We start from the raw sequence: 13,825 nt of genomic DNA, 5'->3' as shown, positions 1-13,825 counted from the left end.
CTCTGTGCCAAAAACTTGCAGATGGGTAATATTATGGAAATAGTAATTGAAACAATAATTTTATCCACAGACGAGCTCAAAATTGGCAAGAATTTGTTGTTGTTGAAGAAATTGATAGTGAATACGGAGAAATGATTTGTTATAAACACGTAACGTGTCAAAAGTCGAGAATTCGCATCAAAATGATTTTCATATTTAATAAATCAAAATTTCCATAATGAAAAAAAGTGGGAGGCGGTCTATATAATGATACATGGATAATAAATTTAGCTTTTTTTATATTTATTTATTTAACAAGCTAGCTATCCTTAATAAAGAATTATATAAGGAAAGGTTTGGTTTATTAGATTACAGCAAAGCACTCGATGGCTAGCTGCCTCAAGGGAGGGATACCTTCGTGGAGGACTTTTTAAGGGAAACTGGCTCGTATACACGTTACACGAAAACGCCCATGTAGCCAGCCCGTTCACGGAATTCGAACCTCGGACCAAACTACCAGTGTTCAGCTCGGCCGCTGGTGGGCCGAATTATAAGGAAAGGATACACGTGTAACTGGCATGTATGCTTGTATTGAAACTTACTTTTGAAGTTAATCTGCACCTACGGGAAATACAATTGGAATAAAAAAAATTCTTATATTTCCTACATCTTAAATCCTGCTGCATCATTTCATATAGAAATATCGAGAATATGGAAAAAAAATTAACGTTATTACGACAATTATTTCAAGATTTAACGATTTTGAGTTCGATTTGATATTATTTTCATTTCAATTAAAACCAACGTGAACAACGGACCAAAATACCCACAAATGGAGCTAATTAATTTACAGTGTAATACAAAACTTATTCAAATATTTTGAAGATACAGATTTTCTTAAGATTACTCGCACATGTCAAAGGATAAATACGCTTAGTTATGAACTTTTGAAGTAAGAATAATCGTTTTTTAGGAATACATTTATATGCAAACAGCTTTCGCGGTTGAAATTTAATAAATCAAAGAAAGGGTCGATTGACCGAAGAGCATCTGTGAAGCAGGTAGTTTACAGTAATCTTTCTCGAAGGCTAAAAAGTTTATCAGAATCGAAATGACATCATACGTCGAGTTGTAGTAAAAAATAAACAAGTTTATAATTATTCACATGTAGACATACTTGTATACACACTGGTGTGCAAAAATTAAGGACGAGACGTTTTTTTTTCAATATAACTTTGTACAAAAGCTTTCCAAATCAACACATTTAATACCGTAAGATCTCCAATACGTAGGGACATGAGTAATGTAAGCAACACTTTCTAAAAGAGAAATCAGAGGGATAAAAAGAAGCTTTATTGAAAAAGTAGCATGAAGCGCAATGCGACTGAAGGCCGAAACATCCCTGTGATGGGTGTCCAGCAAGAAACATCCGGTCTTTAATAGGGGATATGATCTCCCCTGACTGCTAGGCAGGTTTCACAGCGTCTGCCCATGCTGAGAATGAGGTTGTCAATGAGTTGTTGAGGCATTGCTGCCCATTTGTCTTGCAGCGCCAATCGAAGCTCCGGAATCGTTACTGGTGGTAAGGTACGAGCTGCCAAGCGTCTGTCTAGAAAATCCCATACATGCTCGATGGGATTGAGATCCGGAGATCGTGCCGGCCAATCCATACGTTCAATATCCTCACTCTCTAAGAGCTGTTCGGCAGCTACTGTGCGATGACATGGTGCATTGTCGTCCATGAAAAGGAACTGCGGACCCATAGCGCCGCTAAAAAGACGCACATATGGAAGAAGAATCTCGTTACAATAACGGGTCCCGTTGACTGAACCTGCATCGAAGATGTGAAGGTCTGTACGACTACCAAGCATGACGCCTCCCCAAACGAGAACACCGCTACCTCCATACCTGTCCCTTTCAATGATGTTCGAGGGATGATTGCGGCTTCCCCGCTCTATCCAGATGAGTATGCGATGAGAATCGCTACTCAGACTGAATCTGCTCTCATCTGTAAAGAGTACTCGTCCCCATTCATTGTCTCTCCAATTCCGGTGTTCCCGGCACCACAGAGAACGCCTTCTCCGATGGGCAGGCGTTAGAGGTACACACCGTACAGGGCGTCGTGCAAACAGACCACCATCGTGCAGTCTTCTGGCCACGGTAAAACGCGATATCGGTCGTCCAGTCGCCTGTGTCGTGTGTCTAGAGATTTCTCCCGCTGTCTGCCGCCTGTTTCTTCTGGCCTGTAAGGCAATATACCGGTCATCTTGCGGGTGGGTTCCTCGTGGACGACCACTACTAAACCCCCGGATAGCTGTTCCTGTAGTTTGAAATTGTCTCCAAAGTCGTGAAACGATGCTGTGAGCAATTCCGAACTCTGCAGCCACACTTGTCACACTGCGGCCTTCCTCCAACTTCCCAATGATTCGACCTCGGGTAAAAGCATCCAGATGTCGTCTAACAGATTGATTATTCGCCATTTCTCGCTGAGGCAGCAACTCAGTGTGATTTTAACTGCTATACGGCGTGCAATCTCTTTGCCAGAAATACTGATCTTACACCGACAACATGCTTTATACTACTCAGACACTCCCCGATTACGTCTACCTGCATATCTGCGCATGTGCTACCGCACATCACCTTACTTAATCTCCTGATTGGTCTTTCTGTCCGCTCTGCCTCTTCGTTCAGCTGATATACTAATTTTTCGACTTCGTCCTTAATTTTTGCACACCAGTGTATTTCTTCTGCATGTGTCGAAGAAAAATTGAATAAAACGAAAGAGGGAAGATTATCATTGTTTATTCTCAAGTTTTTTTCCCACTTCGGACGTTTTTTCTGAAAACTTGGAAAGTTTTCCTAATTCATTTATTTTTAGTGCAAGATAAATGTAAGTTATTTCGTGGTTAATTCTATATACTAGAATTATTCGAAATAAATATCAGTCTGAAAATTCAATATTTAGCTATCAATAGGTTTGAATTACAAAATGTATCCAGCAGAAAATTCCTTGGATGTACAAATATTTAGATTTCAGATATAAAAGAAACTAGATTTTCTTCCTTGTTGTTTTATCCATATTATATGGAAGAACGGTTTCCAGAGCCTAGCCGCCTCCAAAGAGAGTCTATTTTCCACCCCAATTTTGAAAGCTCCCCTCTCGCCTTTCATCAAGCCGCACAGGAGAACTTACGACTCGCCGCATATTTGGGGTGTCGCCATACTGCATTACATTTAGAAACATCCATGTCTTCTCAGAGATTCGGACCCAGGCCCTTCGGTACCGCAGTAGGCTTTCCTAACCACTATACCGTCTGAGCAACTTTCCTTGTTATCATTGTTTAGGTATATTTAAATTAATAAATAATTCAGATATGCATAAACAATGATAACAAGGAAAGTCGTAAGTAACAGTAAGTGAAATTTAAAATTTAGTGGAAAGACTTTTTTTTTTTACTTTGCTTAAAACCTTTTCATTACAAAAATATAAAAAATTCCGGCTATAAGCTGCTTTCAGATCGTAAATTTGGTCCGCAAATATTTTTAATTTGGGACCACTCTGTATAAAATTTTCTATTCAGAGGGGAAAAAAAAAAAAAAAAGGCCAAAAAATTTTAAATATATGAAACTATTTTTAGTAGTACTGTTTTTAGTTTAGTAGATACTGTTTTTATTTATGAAGCGAAACGGACGTAAAATTTTATATATTTTAATTTTTTTAAGTAAATTCTTGTTTAGGTTGATATTCTGTAATCAGATGTTTCCAGGCTGCGTTTTTAGTGTTCGGCTGACTCCTTTGTCAAATCTAGCGTTGGATTTAAGGCTCGCTATATGAACAGGCGCCAGAGAGCACAGGGAGGCAGCAAATTTGTTACGCAGAAGAATGGATTTAAATACACGTTAAGTAGACATTTTTCTTGATATAATTATACCAAAGGGGACCTCCGAAGCTTTTCGTACATAAATATCTTAGTCCGTTGCTGGCAAATCGTGATCATTTTGGCACAGAAGGGCCAGCGCATCTAAGTGTAGCTGCTCCAGGTGGCAGAACTTAGGAGTAGCAAAGAAATAAAAAAAAAAAAATAAATAAAATAAAATAATAAAAAAAAAAAAAAAAGCTAATTCAGCTCATTCAAATGTATAACACATCACAGAGTTTCTTAAACTGTGGGTCCCGAGGTCCCCTTTTGAGGTCATGGGACCTGCAGTAGGGGATAGCCCAAAATTTTAGCAATTTTGATACTTCTTTGACAACTTAATCAGGGCTTAATTCTAAAAGTAGAAGTGCCGGGGCCCTATGGAAGATCGTCAGGAAAGAACAACAAGAGTAAATAAATAAATAAATAAAATGACTATTAAAATCATTAATAATTTAAAAATTAAATAGTTAATGGGTATCAAATTAATGAATAATCATTTAATTGATATTAAAAATTAATATTTATTCATTATTATCTAGTTTATAATTATTATTTAATTTACATTAAAAATCAATATTTATTAATTATTATTCAATTTATAATTATTATTTAATTGATTCGTAATTACTTTATTATTATTTAATAAAGTGATTAAATATTAAAGCAATTGAATCATTAAAATTAAATAAAATATAAAGAGATAAATTAAAATTTAGTAAGCGATTTTTTATATAATATTATTGTTAAAAATAAAATTTTCTAGATAAAATTTTAATGAAATAATTGTTTAGTTACATATAAAAAGTGCCGAGGGCTCCGGTGGGCTCCGGCGCAATTTAAGTTCTGACTATAACAATTTTACAATAACCCAGTATTTTTACATAATTATATGAAAATCGATAAAGATTACAGACAAGGAAATACGAATAATACAGACAGAGAAAAAAGGAAAACGTTTCAAAGCGCTTTGTTTTAATAGAAACGTTCATTTTACCTTAAAAAAATTAAAGTTAATGACCCAAAACTGCAATAGTGAAAAATAACCGCAATAGTAATTTCACATTACAAGTGAAAAAAACTGACAGTTTCACGCATGCGTGTGTCGCATTTGCGCAATTCGCGCTTATGGAGTTCGTAAATATTATGGGGTCCCCACAAGAAAAAGTTTAAGAAACCCTTAATATATCCGAATAAAATTTCCTTCAAAACACTGTACCGTTTCCATAAATATTTCCTTATAACAATCCTGAACTGTATTTAATTAATTCTTATGTGTTATATATAATAAAAATATGCTGAGCTGTAAAAGAATTATTTTACTAATATGTACAGCAGATGGCGCCACATTATACGCGTTAAAAGACAAGATGAGCTTAAGGGAGATAAAAGAAGTAAACCAATTTCTTTGGTTTAGTACTCGCTTCGGCAGTACATATACTAAAATTGGAACGATACAGAGAAGATTAGCGTGGCCCCTGCGCAAGGATGACACGCAAAATCGTGAAGCGTTTCACATTTTTTTCTTAACTGAAGATTGTACTACTGCGAAGTGCCTTCATGGCAATTTATGGAGCCGGACAAGCGAGCATGTGCTGCATTCTGGCAATATACAAACAGTCAGTCAGTCTTTGGTTTAATCTTCAGCCTCAACACTAGAAGCGCCAAGCTTTCTCCCTAACTAGAAGCGCCAACGCAGTCAAATTGACTGCTCAACGAATTAATGTATATATTCAAATGTAAATGCTTTATAATGCTTTTAAGAATATTAATTACAGTTGTTGAAGAACTTTAAAGAATAACAGATTATTTTAATAAAAAATAGAGGATATTTTATTATAAATATCAGCCTACCCTTAATAAAACACATTTTAAAGCTTTTCGCAATTTTTACAAAACACAACCTTTTTCAATATTGGAAGTGCATTTTCCACACACATAATATGAACATTTTTTACATGCATCACTTGTTTTGTTGTTGTTACAAAGTCCAATCGGGCATTGATGTCTTTTCTTCGAGAGTCTATTGCTAGATTTGGAAATTTCCTGGGGCAATTTTGCGGTTTTTCTTCTGTTTAAATAAAGCTGTCTTAATTCCTCTGCTAATTGAAATAGGAAGTCGTGCCTTGTAATATTTTTATCACTCAATTTATGGTAGATAGTGTAGGCATTCGTCCCTGCTAAATCCAGCATATTATAGAAAACATGCACAGGCCATCTACGTGAAGCAGCGCGAACAGAATATTTATGTGTCATCTTGTCAACAATATCAACTCCACATTTGGTTTTGTTGTAGAACTCTACTGTTTCTGGAAGCTTTTTCTTATTTTGTGAGCCTATAGTTACACTTTTTGGATGTAAGTTACTTAGTAGTAGGACATTTTTATTCCTTTTTCCTTGATAGACGGTGAGCGTAGTTTCACCATTTTTTAGCAAAACTGTTTCAAATAGCCGGGTTTTTGATTTCCTTACTTCATGCGGAATTTCTTGTCGATGTCTTCTTAGTGTGCCGACAAAACTTGTGTTTTTCATTTTAAGTCTTCTAGCTAATGATAGTGAGGAAAAATAATTGTCCGTTGTCAAATTTCGACCTGAATTCAGATAATGGCTTAGAAGACGCATTACTACATTTTCAGGAAGACTTTCAGTTTCACTTCTCGATGTATTTTTTCCAAAATATGGAAAAGTATTGACATATACTTCGAGTCTACATCGTCTAATATCCAAAATTTGATACCGAATTTATCCGGTTTATTCGGCATACACTGTATAAATGCTCATCCAACAACTAGATTTTCTCCTGGTTTATAGGAAATCGCACAGTTCCGTATAAATTTATTCCAAATATCGGAAAAAAAGTGCAAACTTATCACTTTCTAAACGCTGAGTCCTAGTTGACTTCAAGTCAAATCTTAGATATTTCATAAAGTCTCGAAAACGATTGCGAGACATTGTTTCTCGGAAAATAATGTAATTCTTCTGTAAAATAATGTAATTCCTTCTGTAAATAATCAGTGAATGAAAGGAATGTATATGTACGCCAGATGGTTTTCCAAGAAAAATATTTTCTGAGCGAGAATACCATATAAATCTACCCAGTATTAATAGCAGTCATTATGACTGTTCGTGGCGCTTTTAGGTATAACTAATAATATCTCCGTTAATTTTAATTTCATTCGATTTATATTCGATACCAATAATTTTCGACATATTTTAGGAAAATACCAAAATTTGTGACTTCTTAAGATAAAGGGTTTTTAAGGAAACCGAGGTCAAATGACGAAAGCAGTCAAAATGACTGCTCTGGCGCTTCTAGTGTTTTAAGAGGTCAAATGCATTTCAAATAACAAAATATTCCAAAAATGCAATACATTTTAAAGCTCATTATCTTTATAACTATTTGATTCCTGATCCTGAAATTTTCTACACGTATTTCTATATTCTTGATACTGCACTTGCTAATTTTACTTTATTTTCATGATGTTAAAATATTTAAAGTAAAATAAAAGTAACATACTCTTTTCGTCAACGACAAAAAATCAGCAGTATTTACTGAGCACAGTATTATGACAAACAAATAACTGTTTTTTTATTAGAAAAATAATGTGCAATTAAAATTATCTACTTTTAACAGAAGTATATTTTCTTATAACACGTAACTTTCGAGACTCCAAAACAAACTGTTTTTTTTTTTTTAACACAAACTTAAAAATAACTTCTGAAATTTTCATGTGAGAAATGTAATAGTTGGCCGTTGGCCATCTTATATAAGGTTTACACAATTGGTCAAAACTTTCTTTTTTTTTTCTCGAAGCAACAACTCTGCAGCTCAATATATAGTATAAACAGTAGTTTAATATCACTTCCCGCAATAGAACCACGCACCAAAGTTATACAGTTATAACACAAATCCACAGCATTTATGCAGTCAGCCTTTATTTGTTCAATACCGGATTCTGTGGCGCAAGTTCTTTGTAATACGACTCAAATTTAGCATTTAAATTAAGAATTCTAAAACTCATTTAGTTATCACAAGCATTAAATTTACGTTTTAATTCGACAGTCTGTCAGCATATATCTAATTAAGTAGCTGAAAAAACTTCCAAATTTCCCCCCTTTTGCCTTTTGTACAATCATGCAAAAAGAAACTCAGTCAACCTATTTCCACTTGACGCACACTGTGTGATAAAAAGTCACGTGTGGTTCCATGGCTATGTGACATGGCCAGATTTGGTAAAAGTGGAAGATTAAGTTAGAGGTAAACAAGCATTTGAGAAGTGATTCATTCTGGAAGTCAAATTTAATAGAAATCGTATATGCTTACCTTTTGGAGGGTCGAGATCAAGAAGTCTGTTAAATCTTATGTTTGATGGCACAGTGCAATTTATGAGATCATCGATTTTCTGAAAAGATGTTATAATATTACAAATTAGTGGAATGTATTGCATATTTTAAACAACATTGAAGTATACTATATATTATATATTGCAATAAAATCTGTAGTTTATATGAATCTAGCTAAATAACCACCATAGCATAAATTAACCACCACAATGTAGTAGCCGATAGCTTATGAAATTGCCAGCTTCTTCCTGTTTACAATAAATTTGTAGATCCTTTTCACCAATATATTATCACAGGAGATCTTAATATCACTGAAGATGTGCAACTGCGAGAACTCATGCAACTAGGTACCAAATTTTGACCAACTTTCAGTCTTAATAAACACTATTGCTTAAAACAGTTCAGCAATGATGTTGATAGATTCATTATTTTGGCTACTAATAACATCAACTTGCCCACGACAAGATTTCTTGAATGGAAAGCAACTCTTATTAAAGATTTTAAACTTAAGCTTTTTAGGCTACCTAGTTTCAGTCACATCCACAATCAAAGGCATCTAGAATCTCATATTAATAAACTGCAAGAAAGCTTTATCATCACCAAAATCGACAAAGCTAGTAACAATTTCAAAGTCATTTGAAAAAAAAAAAAAAAAAAATTACAACATTCTGCATAAAGAATTATATAGCACTTGCACCTATCAAAAAGTCTCTACCAGCACTAAAATACTTTTCAATAAATTTAATGCACTTCATAAAAGACTTAAAATCCGTCCCAACAAATTTAGTAACAGGTTTTCAAATCTCTATGCACTTCCAAAATTTCATAAGACTCCTGTTAAATTCAGATACATAGCCAACAGTACCACAAGTTATTTAAAGGAAATAGATTATCTCTTTGCGTAAAAACTTCATCTCATTCGAGATGTTATCAATAATTTTGATTTTAAAGATCAACATTGCAACTGGATGATTTTCAAGCAAGGAACAAATTCTTAAGACCTTAAATTTACTTAAAATAGAACATATCTAATGCTACGATTTTGAGAACTTTTATACTACTTTACCAGTTGAAGAAATTCATAGTAGCTTGCTCTCCCTAATTTATTTCTTAAGATAACTACAATATTATCTACTGAAGATTGGCAACTTTTTCTTTCAAGCGTTCTTTTTAGCAATTATATTCAATTTAATAACAACATCTTTAAACAAATACAGTTAATACCTATTGGCGGCAACTTTTTCAACCGCAATCTGTGAACTATTCCTTTTCACACAAGAATTTACTTTTATACGTTCACTAAAAATTGAAGATAAAAAATATTACCAACACATCTTTCGTTATATGGATGATGTAATTGCCTTCAACAACTTCAACAAAATTGAAAAAGCTAATATCTACCCTTCTTGCCTCAAACTTAATACTACTAATACTGTTCAAAATGATACAGTTTACCTTGATTTGCATATTCTAGATTACAATCTTTTAGATCGCAGAGATTTCAACTTTCCAACACTTAAATTAACTAACTGGAATTCTAATATTTCTAAAAGGGTCATTGTCAATACAATTAATGCACAACTTAGAATTAAAAGAATCTGTAATAATACAAAACACCTCCAAGAAGAAGTACTCTACTTTGTTACTGTCTTAAAGAACAACCTTATTCCAACAACAGTCATTAATAAAAACCTGGCATTTACCTGTTCTTTTAGATTTTTTGAGTTAGATAATGAAATTTTTTACTTAAATCCCTTTGGGAAGGTGTTAAGTGGATGGCTGATTCAAATGATCTAACGCAAAAATGTACAATTTATTCCTCTCACAGCTTCTGTTTTACTCTACAAATTTGGAATAAGAATGCATTGGATTGGAATAACTAAAAACGCTAAATACAATGAAAACAAGAATAGAAACTATTAGTCCATTTGGGGATCATCTTCAGAACAGCAGCAGCAAGAGTAAATCAATTACCATTTTATAAACTTGCAAAGTCATGTTTCTGGTCATGTTTCACATCACTTTGCAAGGAATAAAACAGTAAAATATGGTATCAAAAATTGGCCAGTTAAGAATTATTTCTAACAAATAGTTATTCATTGCGAGTCTACCTTTTCTTTAAAATTTCAAAGGAAGAGCACAGCTTGTTAACATTTATAAAGATCTGCCATCTTTCACCAGTCTTGATGCAAACTTCGCATACTTCAACGGTTGTTTGAAAATAAGAAAAGCACTCTGTGTATAATGTAATCTTGGCTGTATATTCAGGTGAGAAAATTTCACTGTTTTATGCAATCATAGAATTAATGTTCTGTCATTTTTACTTTTGTATGGGAATGTGAACAAGACTAGCATACCAGAAGAATGGAAATCGCAGTACGCCATTTTTATCCACTAAGCCCTGGTAAATAAGTTTCATTTATCCCTTCATTCGTTAGAAAATGATTTTATGACTAAATTTCCTTTAGAAAACAAAATAAAATAACGTAATAGCTGAGATTTTAAGCGAAAGTTCTGCTTCTGAAATGCCTGCAAGTTATTACTAAGCTAGAGTAAGTGAGTTAGGTTCGATTAGGTTCGATTTTCTTGCTTATTTTGGAAAAGTGGGAGATAAGCTTTTATAAATATATTGGATATGAGTCTCATCTGTAGTTCAATTTCTATAAGCCGAAATGCAGAAACTTTTGAGTTTTTCGGTAGACTGCGCCTATAAATATATAGGTTCCTGCTCATATCTGCGTAGGATACTAGGTATTTTACTACATATCCCAGCACAGAAAGATATAAATTAGTGCTTGCACTAATGATAAAAATGAATTCCTTACATAAAAAATGTTTAAATATAATTAAAGCAAATAATTTTTTTAGTCTCACATGCATCAAAAATAAACCTATGTAAAGTTATATTGGCATGAAATCACATAATAATCTGATGAAAATTTGACAGCATTTTCCTCACCTGAAAAAAGATCATGGCAGTTAATAAAAGGAGGTTTTCTTTGCCACAGGCAATGATTTTTTCTTTCAAGAGCAGAATTAAGTGGAAATACTAACGTAAACAGTGTAAAATGTTCTGAAATATAGACTAGAATAAGTAAGATGTCTAAGAAATCAAACAAGTTCCAAATTAACAAATAATGATTAGATATTCCCTTAGCTGATTCGCTAATGCACAATAAATTCGGCTTGGAAAACGTTGTATTCATGGTGAATTATAAAGAGTTTCTTTTCCAGTTCAGAGCCTCAATGAAAAATGGTATAAATTAGTCCAATTCAATTAGTAAATTTTAGTGCCACCTCCGTAACACACAACTGAAAACTTATCTTCAACAGAATTATTGAAATTATACTATTTTGAATTGGAAAATGATCAGCAGGTTGAGGGACACCTTGGTATCGAATATAAGTCTGTTGATATTATCTTCGACTTTTGTGTCGTGTAAAACAAGAAGATCAAATAAGATCATGCGGGAGAAACCCCGTATTTACGAGACAGGCTTCATAGCTATTAATTCTGTAACCACGCTCAGCTCTTGGTAAAATTCTTTTTGAATTCCGTGACGAATATATGAATTAATCTTTTTTCTTAAAGCTGTTCTCCACACTCTAGAATCACAGCAAACAAAAGTAACTACACACTGTTACTAAATTTAGAACTTGAACAAAATCGTCTAAGAATATTCTTCTACTCTTTGAGAGGAACTTTTCCTTACGGAAAGACAAAGTCATCGTAAAATTTTCAGTTTTGACTGAGTAATAAAGAATTGGTCCATCTTGACAGTTCTGTTGTACATAAGGCAGTCACTGAATACATTCCATTTATAATGCTACCTAAAAATATTAGTATGCGTTATTATTTACATACACCTGTCTTTTACATCTGGCGTAATATCGTTTGCGTACTTGAAGGAAACTTAAAAAAATGAAAGGCAGTTTTATAGATTCTTTGGAAACTAATCATGGATTTTCTTTATTAATTCTTAACTTTAGCCTTTCTACTACAATTTTGCAATTTTGAATCATTTGAAAGAAATATTCTTTATCTGAGCTTATTTTCTAAGTTAGTTTTAGTTTCTAATGCTTTAATTCTTCAGATAATTTGACTTAACTGCTATGTATGATATTAGATCGGTTGTACTCAGTGAGCAATTTCGCCAGTTTCTGTACCAGTAAAATGTTGATTAATTTCAAGAACAAATGCATCCAAATCAATGGAATGATAATAATTGATAGCAGACATAGAGTCCATGGTTATCATCCATAACGTTTATAACGTCGTCTTGTAGCAGTCTGAGTACGAAAATATAGGCACATATAAAAAGAGAGCTGGCACTTTTTAATTAAAAATATTAAAATAAAAGCAGAGAAATAAGCAAAATAATGTGTTCCTTGGAAGTCTATACAATGTTAAATACCTGTCAAGTCCAGCCTCGTGTTTCATACGGAGACCTAGCATACGTTTTAAAGAATATTTTCTGAATGAACCCTTAAAAGATAAGTATGATTCGACTGCAGTCAAAATCTAGTTATCATAATAGCAGAAACTCTTTAAAAAAGACTTAAAATAACATTTAAAATTAGAAACCATAACCAACATTTAGTAATAGTTGTCCAAGCATTAACTTAATTCAAATATTTTGTCATTTTGTAAACAAATGCAGAACTGGTGTCAATCTATAAGAGCTTGTATGTGATATTCTAAACATTCTTTAATCCTTTTCACTCGTACTATGTCCCTATCCTACTTTTTACCAGACTCTCGCATGAAGTATTTTTGTTTCCGCCTGCTGATGGTGTGTATTTTGAAGTGGTAGGGAAGGGATAGCAGCTACAGTAAACAACAGAAGCTTCAGGATCAGGATCATTACTTTGCAAAACTCGCCTTAGCTACTCAGAACCCTTTGCCAACACATTTAAGGTGATGCCCTAGAGCCAACTGCGTATGTAATAAATAAGGGTGATACACCTCGTGAATAACAATAGGTGATAAAGTCAAGGCGAATAATAGAGGCGAAATAATAGGTAACAAAGTCAAGTGAGAAAATTGAGGTAATGAAAGTGAGACAGTTTTGGTAATGAAGAAAATTTTGTTAAAGGCCTAGCTGCAATATATTTTTTGTAAAATAATAATAACTAAGACATAATCTTTCAGTGAATTCCAAGAACTTACAAATACATTTGTTTTGACAATCCTTTATGGAGGAAGTTTAAGTAATAGCTACAGAAGCCTGATCGCAGTGTCCCAGGTGTCTTTCGCCACTTGCCCCGCCGGCTGAATTTTGAAACATCTACAGACGTGAACTAGACTGCCCAAGGGTAGAAATAATTTTTTTTTAAAATATTACTACACTTGTAAGTTGAGCTGTAATGTGTTTCCATCTTGATAGAATATGAAAAAAAATTCCGAGTGTATTGAAAGTGTTCATAAATAAAAATATGAGTGCAAAAGATTAAAAAGTGTGCCTGAATCTGAATGAAGAAAATTGCCTATACTTGTAATGAGAACGAAACTATAAATAACCAGTCTATTGAATGTGGAGCTGCAGCAGGTTAAATATTAATTAATGTTATGGTCTACGCATCTT

The 13,825-nt window shown here is 33.5% G+C and overlaps 1 protein-coding gene and 1 non-coding gene across 2 annotated transcripts in view; one reads left to right on the top strand and one right to left on the bottom strand.

Moving 5' to 3' along the window:
- The window catches only part of LOC118185722 (glycine dehydrogenase (decarboxylating), mitochondrial), a 106,495-nt gene that overhangs the window by 77,965 nt on the left and 14,705 nt on the right, over positions 1-13,825 (bottom strand). Inside the window, exon 2 of the mRNA XM_035355625.2 lies at positions 8,221-8,299. Within this exon, the coding sequence (XP_035211516.2) occupies positions 8,221-8,299 (79 nt within the window). The remainder of the gene's footprint in view (positions 1-8,220; positions 8,300-13,825) is intronic.
- Positions 5,313-5,419, top strand: LOC118185724 (U6 spliceosomal RNA). The gene has a single exon (XR_004757634.1). It is a non-coding gene; the product is annotated as a U6 spliceosomal RNA (small nuclear RNA).

The sequence above is a fragment of the Stegodyphus dumicola genome, chromosome X1 (genome assembly GCF_044657685.1).
Source record: "Stegodyphus dumicola isolate Sdum_Otavi_A_Nest chromosome X1, ASM4465768v1".
Classification (NCBI taxonomy): Eukaryota; Metazoa; Arthropoda; class Arachnida; order Araneae; family Eresidae; genus Stegodyphus; species Stegodyphus dumicola.
This window is presented reverse-complemented; position numbering and strand designations above follow the sequence as displayed.